The sequence below is a fragment of the Sitophilus oryzae genome, unplaced genomic scaffold (genome assembly GCF_002938485.1).
Source record: "Sitophilus oryzae breed Bouriz unplaced genomic scaffold, Soryzae_2.0 scaffold_179_pilon_pilon, whole genome shotgun sequence".
Lineage (NCBI taxonomy): Eukaryota > Metazoa > Arthropoda > Insecta > Coleoptera > Curculionidae > Sitophilus > Sitophilus oryzae.
The window spans coordinates 9746376-9763155 of NW_022146501.1; the positions used below are offsets into that span (position 1 = coordinate 9746376).

The following is a 16780-nucleotide window of genomic DNA, read 5'->3' on the forward strand; positions in this document are numbered from 1 at the left end:
TCCGTCTCAAAAGTGGCTCACCCTATAACTTTTTTATTTTTTTAGATAAAAAAACGAGATTTGGTATGTTAGTATATGACATAAATTAGGATTGATTGGGCGTATTCAATTGTTTTTGGTCACTTCCTCTTTCACCGGAAATGACTACAACTTTTGATTTTTAAAAGGCATCCTCGGTATTTTTTTTACTTTATTCGATAGAAAATAACACTCTGAATACAATGACATATCATATGTCAACTTTTGACATTCTCGCTTAATAAAAAATCGTATTTTAAAATTCAATCTAGAGTGCCATGGCTATGTTAAAAACACTCATTCTTAATCAAGGAGCCTTGGAAAAATAGATTTGATCGTCTAATGTTTTTAGTATCTTATTCTGCCCGTTAGAGAATGCTCAAATCGTATTTTTAGTCATATCTCAATTTTTTCAAATGGAATGAGGGTGGCTCATTAGCATATTCGGAAAAAGCATTTTTTTACGAATAATTTGATACCACACACTTGGTATTTCGAGTCAAATTTTCGTTACGAACCGCAAGTTATAATTTCAAATAAACCATATGCGAAAATGTCAAAAGTTGACATATGATATGTGATTCTATTCAGAGTGTTATTTTCTATCGAATAAAGTAAAAAAATACCGAGAGTATCATTTAAAAATCAAAAGTTGCAGTCATTTCCGGTGAAACAGGAAGTGACTCAATCAATCCTAATTTATGTCATATAGTAACATATCAAATCTCGTTTTTTTAACTGAAAAAATAAAAAAGTTATAGGGGTGAGCCACTCTTGAGACGCACCCGGTATATATGTATGTATTATCTATGTTGCCAAATTATCAAGATATTATGTACTAAAAATTAAGCAAAAATCATTTTTTTTTCGAAAAATACTCGGACAAATACAAAATTTCCATCTTAAACTCTTTTTTCTGTTTATACAGGATGTTCCTTAATGACATGCTAATATTTAAGATGATTCTTGGACCTATTCTAAGAAAAAACTTCATATAACTAACTATATGTCCTAAACATCTTAACTTTTCAGATACAGGGTGGTAAAATTTTCTATTTTTTTTTGAAAATATCTCTAATGATATACAGGGTGTTTCAAAAAACATGTGCCATCTCTCGTGGGGACATTCCTCACGTTTGTAAAAAAAAATATTTTTCATATCAACATAGGTCTGATTCTGCTTTATTTCGTAGCTACAGGGTGTTAAAGTCTTAAATATTTTTTTGATTTATTATAATTTTCTTCCAAGTACTTTTAGCGTTTCGAATGAAATTTTGGTAGTAACTATAAATGCAACATATTAAAGCTAAAAAAGTGTCGACATATTCACCAGTGACGTGCATACGAGTTATCACTGGAATATTTTTCTAAAAAAAGCATGTACGCCACTGACTTTTTTTCTCTTGTTAGCAAAATAGTCTAAGCAGTTTAATGCCGATTAAGTCGTCTCTTGATATTTTGTCGATTTCGGCCTACTTAATAAACGGAATTTTATTAATTTGCCTTGATCCAAGTCTAATGGTAACCTTTAAAAAAAATTAATGGGTCTTATGAATAAAAGTTAAGCAAATGCTTCTACTTAAATTTCTTGAAATAGAGTTATACAATTTGTAAACAACCAACAAAGATAGTTCTATAGAAAAAGCAATTGCTTCTCTTTATTCATCAGGCCCAATATTATTAACTTACAAAAGTTTTAAATAAGTACTCATCGATTCCTCATCAAAAAATATGAAAAAAAGTTCCTATAAACATGGGATGGAAATGCATAGTTTTAGAGTTACAGGATGTTAAAATTTTTCAAAATTAGGTTTTTTGTAATACAAATACCATTATTTTTTTATTTAAAACTGCTGTAGGTTGGACTAATAGTAATAATATTTAATAATAAATTAGGTAAAATATACAATCTATTAATTTTATTTTAATTTTAATTTTATTAATTGTGATTAATAAAATTGCGTTTATCACATCAAGATAGCTTTTAATTGGCATTAAACGACCTACACAATTTTGATATCAAATGAAAAAAGTCAGTGGTGCACATGTTTTTTTTGAACTGAACTTTTTTTTACTGACACTTTTTTAGCATTAAAATATGTAACACTTATAGTAACTTTCACCCCCAATCAATCTTTCCCTCAATCAATTTTCCTTCAATCTTTCCCTCAACGATCAGCTGTAGGAAACTATATTTGTTATTTCGAAAAATATGACCAAAATATGCTGCTTTCCGTCGTTTTATTGTAGACAATAGTTCTTAGTCCTTACACATTCTTTCCAATACTTCGAGATTTGTTTGAGAACCACTGGATCTTTTCTGGATTTTCTTTCTTGTAAATTTAATCTACTACCTATGTTGCCATATTATCAAGAAACTATTTTTTAAATAAAAACTAAAAAAAAATTGCAAAAAAAAAAAAAAATTCAACAATATTTTCAAAAAATTCCGAATTTTCCAAAAATTATTTAGAAAAAAAACCTCATAGGCGTGTTTCTGGGGTTGAACTATACTACCAGTTAAGTTAAAATACTTGCACTTATTTCTGGGACACCCTGTATATGGTTACATAGTAGCGCCGCGCCGCGCCGCCTCGCGCTTATAACCTTGAAAAATTAAAGCGTGTTATCAAATCGGCTAGTTCACAGTGAAAGCAGGCAGGCACCGTCAACCAGCGTTCATCGGCGTTCTCGCTTTTACCGGAACGAAAATTTATTTATTTCTGCTTTTGCACGCGCCGACGGCGCACAGGGGGTATTAAGAACTAAAAGTTGGCCAAAATTATGTTTTATGATTTTTTTGCTTTTTTGCTAGTAATATTAATTATTAATTAGAGGAGAGGTTGCTAATATGGAACCCCATTTTGTTTTTCCTACACAATATTTTTTCCTCTACTCTGAAACCCTTTCCACCGATCAAATAGGGCCATTCTGTGCAAAACCAAGCAATTGGATGAGGATGCTAGAACAAGAAAGTAATTTGTATATTATAGACGATATTTGAGCGAGGATGGGTGTTAATAGGGTAAAGACTATTTCCTTTAAGAATCTATTTAAATTAATGTTTTTTTTTGGCAGTGGCAAATATTGGCAAGATTTTTGTGCATATTCCAATGCTGGAGACTTTCAGCATTGAATGGATACTAATTTCCATGCGGAATATTGCCGAATAGTCTTACACCTTATAAAAATGCCACTCATTTTTTAAATATAAAACATTATAAAAAAATAGAATAGAAGGAAACGTTTCAAAATAAAAATATGGCATAAAACAGAATAGAGCCAACAAACAAAGCTGGCTCTGTATCCATCATGACAGTTATTATGAACAATTTGCAAAAAAAAGCACTACAAACAATTCCAGTATTTTTATAATCTTAGAAATATTCAGAATACACTCAAGATAATTCATACTTTTAATTGAAATATATTATTTATTTGATAGTCAACTTACGACTTAAAAAAGCTAATAACTAATAAACATGCTTACATTTAGTATTTATAGATTTGTGTTCAGTTAAGATAAAAAATGAAAATAAAAAAATATCACTTTTGGCCAGGTTTATAGACCAAATACACCTATGTCCGGCCCCGGCGAGGCGGGCGCGGCGTTTGAATATGGTTTGGTTAGGTTAGGTTAGTTAATCAGGTAAATTTCCTCTTAATTATCTACTTCCGAATCCTTCTCGCATCTCCGAAATAGCCATATACAATACACGTGATGCATATACGCAAAGTTACGCATCTGTGTATTGTTATATGGCTTTTTAGGAGATGCGAGATGCGAGCGATATTTGAAGATGCGAGTGGTCAAGAATAGGTCCCCAGAGACGGCGCTGGTTGCCGCAAAGCAGAAACCTGCCTCCACTATGTTCGTACCCTAACACCCTGCAGCTACGAAACAAAGCAGAATCGGACCTATGTTGATATGAAAAATAAATCTTATTTTTACGTGAGAAGTGAGAATCTCCCCACGAGAGATGGCACATGTTTTTTGAAACACCCTGTATATTTATAATAATTTATTTTTTTTATAAAAATAATATATTTTTGTTTACTAAAATATTTTGATTAAAAGAAAATATATGAAAGTGGGCAACGCTGTGCCGGTCAAGCTTAATCACGTGATTAAAAGTTTATTTGGTATGAACTGAATGTATATTCTTTCGGGCAGGACTGACTAGTGATGTTGGTAGCGAATATTTCCATTCGAATTTAGCAGGAAATTTCAGAAATTTCCGAAATATTCGGTCCCGAATATTCGGAAAAATCCGAATTTTGCAAGAAATTGATTTTCAAAATTCAAGACATTGAGCAAAAATTTAACGAAAGTGTATCAAGTATGCCTATTCTTAAATAAGAAGAAAAAGAATGCTTCTCCTCCTTACAAAATAGAAAACGTATGGCTCTTAAACCGATGCATTTTGCCGCGAATCTCTTGGACGCGTCTGTTTCCCGGGAGATCGAGCACCTTAACAATGAAGAATACATAATCGCTATGGAATTTATCAACAATATCACCAACAAACATCCTCAGTTTGTCAATAATAAAGAAGCCATTTTTACAGATGTAGCAAATTATTGCGCCAAATCGGGTTTATGGGCTCCCGACTACGTTTGGATGTCATTTAAAAATGTAGACTGTCTAAGTTGGTGGCAAGCAATCTGTAAAAATACTCAGTTGAAATATTTAGCTGTTGCTCTGCTGTCTTTACCAACATCATCTCCAGCCACTGAGAGAAGTTTCAGTACTTACAGTTTATCCATACTAAAAAAAGGAATCGCTTAACTACACAAAGAGCCGGCAAAATAATGTTCGTAGCTCATAACAATAAATTATATTACTACAAAAACAAAAAGTGGATATGGAGCATGATATTCAACAACATGAAACTCCTCCAGAATCACTAGAACCTGTAGAGGTAGAGGTCCATCCTTCAGAATCAGAAGCAGATGATACATCAAATATATCTGATTTGGAAATAGAAACTGACGAAGACAGTATTACTACTACCATAATAGCCTATGAAGATGGGACCAACTCGGCGCCTGAAAGTATTCCGGAATAGAATAATTCAGTTATTTGTGTTTTACATTTTTTAAATTTATATTTCGTGCTTTTTTGTTTTTTTAAGTTCATAGTCATAGTTCATGGTTTATGTACAAAGCACAAATGTTACCAAATAATTTTTGTTATGTGTTATGTTTATGACTTTTATGAGTTATGTATTGTTTATTAAAAATATAACTAATATTATGTTTATTGTTTTTTTTCCACTTACATGTTGGTATCAAATGTCTATCTAATTTATTTCTTTATTGTATCAACAAAAAATACGTAAAATTTTCTAAAATTTCACAAATTTCCGAAAGTTTCGGAAATTTCCTGCAACAATCAAAAATTTCTGAGATATTAACATCACTAGGACTGACTATACTTAAATAACAACATTGATTTGACCCCTCCGCGTATCCTCGGCCTTTACAATGCAGGGTTTAGTAAGACCCGGGAGAAATTGGGGCATCGCAGGAGGGGGCAAGGGGTGTCAGGGGGAGGGGGGACACAAATCTGAAGAGACATAGGCAACGCGGGGACGGAAGCGGGACATTGAAGTGGGGTACAACGACCCCGGTGCAACTAGAAGTTCTTGCTTGCCCTACTTGGCCCAGTGGCGGATCGATAGAATAAGGGCTCGGATGAGGAGTGGGGGGATGGGGGCTAAGTTGGAGGGGAAAGAATTGCCTTTGACAGAACCTAGGACAAAAAGATCGAAATTTTGAAACGGTGTAGGGATGTTGAAGTGTTTTACAAAAGTATTGATATTTAAAAATATACAAAATGAAATTGCATAAAATTGAAAAAAAGATTAAGATTGCTTTTTTAATAAATAAGAGTTTTTTTCTTTTTTGTTTTCTTGTTTCCCGACGCTATTTGGCAATACACGGTGTAAAAAAATAGTGTATCAAACTTCAATGTGCAATAGTACAGGGCGGGTCAAATTCGACGCTTTTAAATGGAAACACCCTTTTCTATAGGAGATAGACGAAAACTAATATCGGTGTCTGGAGCTCAATTTTCAACAAAAACATGATGGTGAAATCCGCACATCAATATCTGTTACCGTTTCGGAGTTACGGGGTGTTTTTCAAAAATGTGCATTTTTAACAAATCGCTGTAACTTTTTTGCTATGGAGTAGACGTGGGGTAGACTCAATAATTTGTTGTTTTATTTTACGTTGTGAATAAATGTTGGTAGTTATTAAAATTGTTATAAAATATATAATTCTAATAAAAATAGATAAGTTATAATAAGTATTTATTAACACAAACATCCGATACGCTAGTGAAGCAGGTAAGTCAAATTAACGTATCTAAATTCTTTGACAAGTAATAAATAAAAGCTAAAATGCAAGAAAAATATATAATTTAGTTAATTTAAGTGAATTTCATAAATGATCGGTTTACTACATGTATATTATATAGTCACTTACTAGCGAAAAGTTGTTCCATTATTTCACTCAATTTTTGCCGAGCTACCGCATGCTACACAACCAAACTATTTTAGAGTCTTTTTCGATAAATCGCGATAGTGTCACTGTTAATTTAAGTTCTGCCACAATTTCCATCTAGATTTACTACCTTTATACAACTATCAGTAGTAGAATAAATAATAAATAACATAAAAGCTCCGTAAAGACTGACAAATCCACAAAATTTCAAATCAAATTCAAATGTGTCAAATGAATCGTCAAACAGAACTGTCAAGGATCCCCACCCTAGAATGCTTTTTCCGCCCACCATGCATGAATACATGGATAGCATTATGCTCCTTCCTTAGTCTTCTTATTCAAAGTGTGCAATAGTACAGTCCAAATCCTTAACCAAATACTTTTATGATGTGATACTTTAACAATAGCAAAAATATGACGTTAATCAAAATTAATAATTACAAAGTCAAAGCATGAAATCAAAATGCTATTACCTACGCCTTTTTAAAAACGCCTTTTAACTTTTAGCATTTAGAAAAAAAATCATCCGTATTTTCATGTTTTTTTAATGTTCTCTAAAACCGTATGGAAATTTGGAAAAGTATACACGGGATTAACCATTTTAGAACAAGCAAAATTTTTTATGAAGAATGCATTTTTTCAAAATGTCAATAATAAAAAAGTGTTTCCTCTTGAAAAGACCATCCGGGGACATACTGTATGTTAAAAAGTAAAATAATCCATTTTTTATGAGAATAAGTAGTAAATAGAATAAGTATAGAGTATATCAATAGAATAAAAAAATAATAATATACTTCGGTGTCCCATTAAAAAAACATAAGAATGGGTCATATTTCGAAAATGACAGCTCTCAAAAAAAAAATAGTTACGCCACTGGATTGTACATGAAAACTTCTATGGAACTCAGTTTTTGATAATACAGGGTGCGTCTCAAAAGTAGCTCACCCCTATAACTTGTTTATTTTTTCAAATAAAAAAAGAGATTTGGTGTACAGGGTGGGTCAAATTCGACGCTTTTAAATGGAAACACCCTTTTCTATAGGAGATAGACAAAAACTAATATCGGTGTCTGGAGCTCAATTTTTGTCAAAAACATGATAGTGAAAACCGCAATTCGATATCTGTTACCGTTTCGGAGTTACGGGGTGTTTTTCAAAAATATGCATTTTTAATAAATCGCTGTAACTTTTTTGCTATGAAAAATTTTGCATTTTTATGAAAACATTTCCAAAGTACCTTTTTACGTAGAATTTAATGGTTTAAGTATAATTTTTTTAAAATTAATAATTTAAGAATTATCAACAGAAAGTTTGATTTTTTATATGGGACACCCTGTATATTTTTAATTTATTGAAAAGAAATTAAAATTACCTTTCCAAAAATATAACACACTTAATATTTTGCTCGATTCCTCTTCGAGATATAGAGTATATAAAAATTTGCCCGCTTTAAATAAGTAGGCTTTGAACGGTACCGGCTGTAATGCAAAAAAACTGAAATATATTTAACCAACATAAACATATTTAAACTATATCTAATAACAATAAAAATAAATAGCAAACCAAGACATGAGATTTTGCTACAGGTGTTCGACATATCAACCGTCTTCTGTTATGGACAGACGGGGCAGTTTTTGAACATTTCTCGCGGAATTCATTAACTCAGTGGGGGTGAAAAATATCCTCTCATAACTGCTAAGTGTGTCGAATTTTTGTCTAGATTATACTTATACTCCGCAAATATATCCATAGGATTAGATCCATGGGCACTGAGTCAGGCGGCCTCGACGGCCAACGGCTGGGATCTTGGTTAGCTATTCAATTATTCTTGAAATTGTCTGCAAAAATTTGCTGATAACTTCAGCGTTCAGAGGCGGTGCGTCGTCTTGCTGGAAAAATATGTTTTCGAGTTCCATTAAGGGCATATCATCAATAAGGGATCCAAAGCCTACTAGTTAAAAGAGGCGAACTTTTAAAAATTCTGTATTTCGAAGGGGATTATAACAAAATATCAAGTGTGCTATATTTTTGGAAAGGTAATTTTAAATTCTTTTCAGTTAATTAAAAATTAAGAGGGTGTCCCAAATAAAAAATCAATTTTTCTGTTGATAACTCTTAAATTATTAATTTTAAAAAAATTATTCTTAAACCATTAAATTCTACGTAAAAAGGTGCTTTGGAAATGTTTTCATAGAAATACAAAATTTTCCATAGCAAAAAAATTACAGCGATTTGTTAAAAATTATGAAAAACACCCCGTAACTCCGAAACGGTAACAGATATTGATGTGCGGTTTTCACCATCAGGTTTTGGTGAAAATTGAGCTCCAGACACCGTTATTAGTTTTCGTCTATCTCCTATAGAAAAGGATGTTTCCATTTAAAAGCACCGAATTTGATCCACCCTGTACATATATATTCAATTGTTTTCGGTCACTTCCTGTTTCACCGGAAATGACTGCAACTTTTAATTTTTAAATAGCATCTTCGGTATTTTTTTACTTTATTTGATAGAAAATCACCCTCTGAATAGAATGAGATATTATATGTCAACTTTTGACATTTCCGCATATGGTTTATTTGAAATTGTAACATGCGGTTCAGAACAACAATTTGACTCGAAATACCAGGTGTGTGGTACCAAATTATTCGTAAAAAATGCTTTTTCCAAAAAATATGCCAATGAGCCACTCTCGTTCTATTTGAAAAAATTGAGATATTATTAAAAATACCATTTTTAAACCTGCCAGGACAAGACACTAAAAAACTAAAAACATAAGACGATCAAATCTATTTTTCCAAAGCTCCTTGATTAAAAAGTTAGTGTTTTTAACATAGCCATATGGCACTCTAGATTGAAATTTAAAATTCAATTTTTTTTTAAGCGAGAAGTTGACATATGTGTGTCATTTTCATATCATAAGTGTCATTTTCTATCGAATAAAGTAAAAAACACCGAGGGTGTCATTTAAAAATCAAAAGTTGTAGTCATTTCCGGTGAAACAGTGACCCAAAACAATTGAATACGTCAATCAATTCCAATTTATGTCATTTTATACTAAAATACCAAATCTCGTTTTTTATTTGAAAAAATAAAAAAGTTATAAGGTCTCTATACTTTTGAGACGCACCCGGTATATAAGATGCGACATTTTCAAATACGCCCTGTATTTCAGAAAACAAGAAGGCTAGGACAAATCTGTGTGTAGGATCTTTAGTTCCATAGAAGTAAGCAAAACGATGCGAAAAGCGAAAACCGCATCTTTGTATTCATAAACAAAAAAAAAACACACAAAAATGGGACACCCTGTACACAGAGTCTAAACTCGATTTCTTATTATTAATTAATCTTAATTTTATTTCAAATGAAACACCCTGTATTTTATCATATAAATTAAAAGACGCTTAGTTAGTTTTTATTTTTTTATTCAAATTAATGGCATTTAAGAATTATTTTCATATTTTCAACTACACAAGCAAAACAAATCATACTTATTAATTTGTCAAGTAAAAAAATCATAGTGCAATTACTTAATTTGCCTTAATACACTTTTGACAATCGCCTATTAATAAAAGTATACAGGATGATAAATATTGTGTTTTATTTTAAAATAACTGATTATTAAAAAAATATCGAATTTGAGTACCTTTAGGGACTGCTTAACAATACATAAAGATGGATTCAGTTGATTTATTATAAAAAATAGGGGGTTCATATTAAATACCGTATGATCGAATAAAAACGGCGTCAGCGATGGCTATGAAATCAAGATCGCTGTCATTTTATATGTAAATTTATATTGGAAATGTCATTATCATTTCCCAGCCAATTGGACGCCGTTTTTTTCGATCATACCTGTGATCATACACGCCAATGCGGAAAAAATCTTGTCTAGTTTTGAATTACCTTGTATACATCAAGCAATTTAGAGAATTGTAATATGATTAGTTTTGAAGAAAAGGCTATTTCAACAAATAAATATTCATTCATATTCATATTTAATTAGGTAGAGAGATATATCTCAAACAGTAAAAAACTGAAAAATATTTAAGCAATATCAATAAACAGTGGCGGATACAGAGGGGGGGCCCAGGCCCCCCTAAAACCTGTAAATTGTGTTAAATATTAGGCTTTTGGGTTAAAAATGGCACCCTAAAAAGCATATTCTACATTACTTTTTATTTTGGCCCCCCCCTAAAATAAATTCCTGTATCCGCCCCTGTCAATAAACTAATAATTATTTAATAAATATAATAGGTATAAACTTATAAATCTCGCTTATAATAAATATGTATTAATAAATTTAGTACCTACAAATAGGCTGAGCTATACATAAATTTTGCTTTAATAAATACCTAAGTACCAATGGGTTTTTTATTTGAGATTGGTTTTATTTTATTTGGTTTCTTCGACTATAGTTTTTTGATAGCGATAAACACTGAATTACTTTGTCAAAGACGATATTTAAAATAAAATTTAAATCATTTTTGAAATATTTTAAACCCGTAACATTTTTAATAAAAAATAAATAAACAGTACCGGTATACTACAGTACCTCCCTATTAGGTACGTAAATACCTAAAAATAAATCGTAAACAATAATTATGATCAGAAATATATAAAAATACCAGAAATAAAACATAAAAATGACCATTTCCCACGCCAGTACCATTGATTTATGTTTTGTTTAGTAAACAAGGCGATAAATTGCACGAAAACCAGGATTTTCCTAGTCAAACCCAGCGTTCATCAACCCAAAATAATTACGCAAACACATTGTTATTGCGTATCAATTAATTAACAACAGGTATTACGCTACTTCCTGTTTGGGAGAAGCGCGCTATGTGCGTAAATCACTGGCCACACACAACATAAGCCTTACGTCGTAGATAAACACACACGGATATTCAGGTAAAAAAGCCTTGTTTTCGAGTTGACAGCTCGGTGCTTGACCGATAGAGGTCGATTTTAAGCTGGAAACGATCCGGTTCTTTGCATAGAACCCGATGGAAAGTGTTTTGAGCGAGTCGCGAGGTAAAAAACCCCGGAAATCGGACGCAACGTAACACCACACACACATAACAAACAACAACCGCCATGTTGAATAATGTATACAAAGCTGCTGCTGTTGGGCACTTGTTTTCAAACGTTACCTGAGGCTCGCTGAACGAAATATCCTACTGCAAACACAAGGCAGAGTTGAAATGTTCGCATAGCCATAAATGAGTAGTCATTTGGGAGCGGTAGACACTGGGAACGGAACGGCCGATTATAATCAGGGAAGAAAAAGCGATAAAAACGCACACGACACACGGGAATTGAGGAACGCACGCACCGCGAGGGGAAACCAGCGCGTGACGCAACTCGGAACTACACTGGCGATGTTGGCGGAACGCTGGGGAAGCGATGGAAATTGGTGGCGGCGTTGTCGGAGTTGGGAATTCTTCGGTAGGTTTGGGGAAATATTTATTGTGATATTGCGGTCAATGAATTAATAACTATTTAAGTTTATTTACGATATGTATAAAGTGATGACACACCCATAATACCCATGCTAATTGTTTTTATTGTTACATAATTCTAGATTTCTGTTTCAAAATGGAAAATCACTATGGAATAGTAATATATAGTAATAATAATACAGAGTGGCACACCCCATTCACCTCGTTATACGAAAACGGAAAAATGTAGAAACAAAATATTTTATGGGTATATGTGGGGAGGCAATGTGCATAATTTAAAATTATTTTGAAATGTACAGGGTATGTCAGAACTAAGATCCACACCAAAGTTATATTTTTTCTTATAGAACATCCCGTATTTTATTTCATATTTGGATTCTTGAGCCCAAAAAAGGCATTCAATGCGAGGGTTAAATATGTTTACAAGCTTTGGTTTTCGAGATATTTAAAGATATTTAAATATGCATGCTACAATAAAATAGATTATTAACACCTTGTACAGGGTGGTCACACACACACACACACACACACAAAATTGGTCTGTTTTAACAGAGAAAACCTATTTCCTGACTAGATAGAGCAAAACCGACATAGATGTCATGGGCTCGATTTCTGAGACACGTTTAATGGCATAAACCGCCTGTTGATATTTTCACTACCAACTGAGATACGAGGTCTTTTTGATTTTTTTACCATTTGGAAAATTCTCCATAACTTTTTTATTTCGCGGAATAATAAAATTCTGTAAAAACGTTCTTAAGGCACTTTTTTAAGCACAATCCAGTGGCGTAGTCAGATTTTTTCTATGCTTGCCCTTTTTGTTACAAATAATAAAAAATATAATTTTTTAAATAGAAATTATAGTTGGCTATGAACTTAAAAAAATGCTGGCGTTTAACCCTTTCCAACGATATAAAGTTATGGGTATCTATTTCTAAGAATGAGAGAAATATTGGGTTTTTTATCTTTGTATCGAAGTGGGCCTTAAAAAAAACAAAAAACATAACTAAAAAGACTATTTTTGGGGTGACGAATATAGTTTTCTAAAAAAAATCATCTAAGATGTTCAAACAGAGCACCACCTTGTTGAATAAACATCTTTTGCGCACAGAGTTACAGCGATATATTACAGCGAACTGGTGTGATAAGTCCAAGAGCTTGTCTAGTAGCCTTCTGCAATTCTTCTCTCGTCCCAATGATTCGTCTTTTAATTTTCCCCTTAAGAAGTCGAAAGAAGTAAAATCACAGGACCTAGCACGCTAAGATATGGGGCCCCTTGTTCCAATCCGATTCTCTCTAAATTCTCCATTTAATAGTTCACATTACCTTATCAAAAGTCTTTAATTATGCGGATAAATAATAATATAGAATATTAAATTGTGATAAAAATAATTAGGCAACTAAGTCAACACAAAATCAAGGCCCGCTTCGATACAAAGATAAAAAAACCTAATATTTCTCTCATTCTTAGAATTAAATACCCATAACTTTATATTGTTGGAAAGGGTTAAACCTCAGCATTTTTTTAAGTTCATAGCCAACTATGATTTCCATTTAAAAAATTATATTTTTTATTATATCTGACAAAAAGAGCAAGTATAGAAAAAAACTGACTACGCCACTGGATTGTGCTCAAAAAAGTGCATTAAGGACGTTTTTACAAAATTTTATTATTCCGCTATCTAGTCAGGAAATAGGGTTTCTCTGTTAAAACAGACCAATTTCGACCACCCTGTACATTACTTTTCAGAATTAATTCTTGTGCTGAGTTTAAAGGTAGAGAAATAAACTTTTCTGAAAAATGTTATTGCCTCCTTGAATTTATACAAGGGTACCAAAAATTGCTAATCTATTTTAAGGATTTATTTTATATAAAAACTTCGTTATTTCAAATGGAACACCCTGTATTTTTTACAACAAATCGAAGCAGATTCAAACGCTCTTTCAAACTATATTGAGGTTTCCTATATCTATCTAGCTCAGATTTTGAATAAAGAGCAATTTTTCAATAAAATGGCAATCAAGATGGCTGGTGTCGCCATGGCAATTTTCTAGTGACCATTATAGGAGCTATTTTCAAAATCGAAATTAGTTTATGGACTTTATTTAAATTTATACCAGTTTACTTTAGTTTTTTTTTTCAGTTCGTTTTTCTTGATAGAATAACAAATAGGTACATATTTAATAAATATTTATTTATTAAAGTTATTGTAGGTAAATTAAATAAAAGTAAACTGGTATAAATTTAAATAAATAAAGTTTATAACCTAATTTTGATTTTGAAAATTAGTAGTTGGAACTATCGAATGAATACTATCGAAACATTCGATAGTTGCAATTCATTCGAATAATTCGATAGCTAGTAAAAAAACATTCGTTGAAAACTATTCGAACAAAAATTATCGAATAGGTGCGTCATCTGTCTTGAAATATTGTATTCTAGTAATTCGGCAGCAAAAACCATTCATTTATAAAATTCATTCTTTTATGAAATTCATTTATTCGTCAGGATCGATTATAATAAAATATTAACTGGATTTTAGTTGTCGCCCGGCGACGTAGGTTTCTTTCCGAGAAACCCGACAGCGGTCGGTGGCAATGCTAGAAAGAAGCCGGCATCTTTGATTTTTTGCGGAGCCATATAAAGATAAGGACACATTATTTTTTTTATTGAGGTGCTAGTATTTACACAAAAAATACATTATGAAGGGCGCTGTTGCCATATATTGGTATTAGTTGATATTAGCAAAGAATATTATTGTTTGGCTTTAGTTAGTTAGGGATAGTATGTCTATATATTTTGCATTTTTTTATTAATATTCTGTTGTTAGGTTAGGTTAGGTTAGGTTAGATAATAAAATATTTTGGATGTAGGAAAATGATTTTTAATGTTTTTAAACAAACACTGGTTTAATAAAAATAATAATAACAGTAATAATTTGTTATACCTATTAACAACAAAATCTAAAATAATTTAATATAAACATTTTTTTTACGTAGTAGCAAAATATAAACAACAAATTAGATGTCAAAATTATTTATATTAGATCCTATTTAAAAATAATATAGTCTTTAAATTTTTTGGCATCCTTGGTTTATTAAATAATAATAATTACAGAGCTAATTTGTTATATTAACAACAAACTTTAAAATCATGAAATATAAACATTTTTTATTAATTTTCTAAGCATGCAGTGTAATGGAAGGAAAATATAAATGAAAAATTAGAAATCAAAATTATTTATATTAGGTACTTTATATTATTATTTAAAAATAATATTTACTTTTACTGGCATTTACTTTAAAAAATAAATGAAATATTTCTTCGCAAAAAACTACATGTAAGAGAATTAGCATAAACAAAATACAAACATCGTTAACTTTTTTTTTTTAATTGGCACGTGTAAAACTTCAAGTTCATCTCATCTCTCTTAAAAATTGCTACTTCTCAAAATTTCCCATTAAAAAATAGACCATATATACCATATAAAATAAAATAATTGAAAGATCGGGTTACGGAAAATCACACAAATTTTCGGAAAAATTTTGACACCTGCACACTCACAAAAACGTCAATTAAAAAAAACTACTATTTTAGTATTTTAAATATTTTAATAAACGCAAAAATAGCACAGTATTTATAAGGTGAAGTTATAAAAATTTGGAAGAACTAATAATGCACTGACACACACAAAAATCAAACGAATACTAAATTTCATTTATCAAAAGCATTCGATAGTCGTGGCTCAACTATAACCATTTAGTCGCACGGCGAGGTTGTTACATATGCTTTAGTATACAAATGAATGAATGATTTTATTCGAATAAAACCATTCGATAGTTGAAATCATTCATTCAGTAACCATTCGATACTCTAATTCATTCGATAGTTCCCATCGCTATTGAAAATAGCTCCTAATTGTCAGTAGAAACTTGCCATGACGACACTAACCCTCTTGGTTGCCATTTTATTGAAAAATGGCTCTTTATTCAAAATCTGAGCTAGATAGGTATAGGAAACCCTAATATAGTTTGAAAGAGCATTTGAATCTGCTTTGATTTGTTTAAAAATATACAGGGTGTTGCATTTGAAATACCGAAGTTTTTATATAAAATAAATCCTTAAAATAGATCAGCAATTTTTGGCACCCCTGTATAAATTTAAGAAGGCAATAACATTTTTTAGTAAAGTTTATTTCTCTAACTTAAAAAGAATTCATTCTAAAAAGTAATATACAGGGTGTTAATAATCTATGAAAGTACACTGTCATTTTATACATATGTAAATTGATGTGGGAAATGTCATCGATCGTCATTTCCCAGCCAACTGGACGCCGTTTCTTTCAATAATGCGGTACTTTCATAAATATACGGGGCCACTGGAATGAATGTTGCAGGTTTTAAATTTAATCTACTACCTATGTTGCCATATTATGAAGATATTATGTTTTTAACTAAAAATTAAAAAACTCCATTTTTTTTAAAATACCAAATTTAAAAAAAAATTGTAAAAAAAACTTATAGACGTGTTTCTGGGGTTGAAATATACTACCACTAAAAATATTTGCACTTATTTAAGACTCACCCTGTATAGGGTGTTCCATTAAAAAAAACGAAAAATTACTTTATATTTTATCAATTTTGACATGAAATTTTGACCACCCTGTACAATTTACTAGTAAAATATTTAGAATAAAGTAAGAACAAACCAACTGTAGTATATACCGAGCGTTGTTGTGATTTCATAACGTCAGTTAGTATTACTTTAATTATTACATTTATGGTGCATTT

The 16780-nt window shown here is 31.3% G+C and overlaps 1 protein-coding gene across 1 annotated transcript in view; it reads right to left on the bottom strand.

Moving 5' to 3' along the window:
• Nucleotides 1-11876, bottom strand: part of LOC115882661 (protogenin B-like) — a 106164-nt gene extending 94288 nt beyond the window's left edge. The window contains exon 1 of the mRNA XM_030900852.1: nucleotides 11681-11876. Within this exon, the coding sequence (XP_030756712.1) occupies nucleotides 11681-11747 (67 nt within the window). The 5' untranslated portion in view covers nucleotides 11748-11876. The remainder of the gene's footprint in view (nucleotides 1-11680) is intronic.
• Between the last annotated feature and the right edge of the window lie 4904 nt (nucleotides 11877-16780).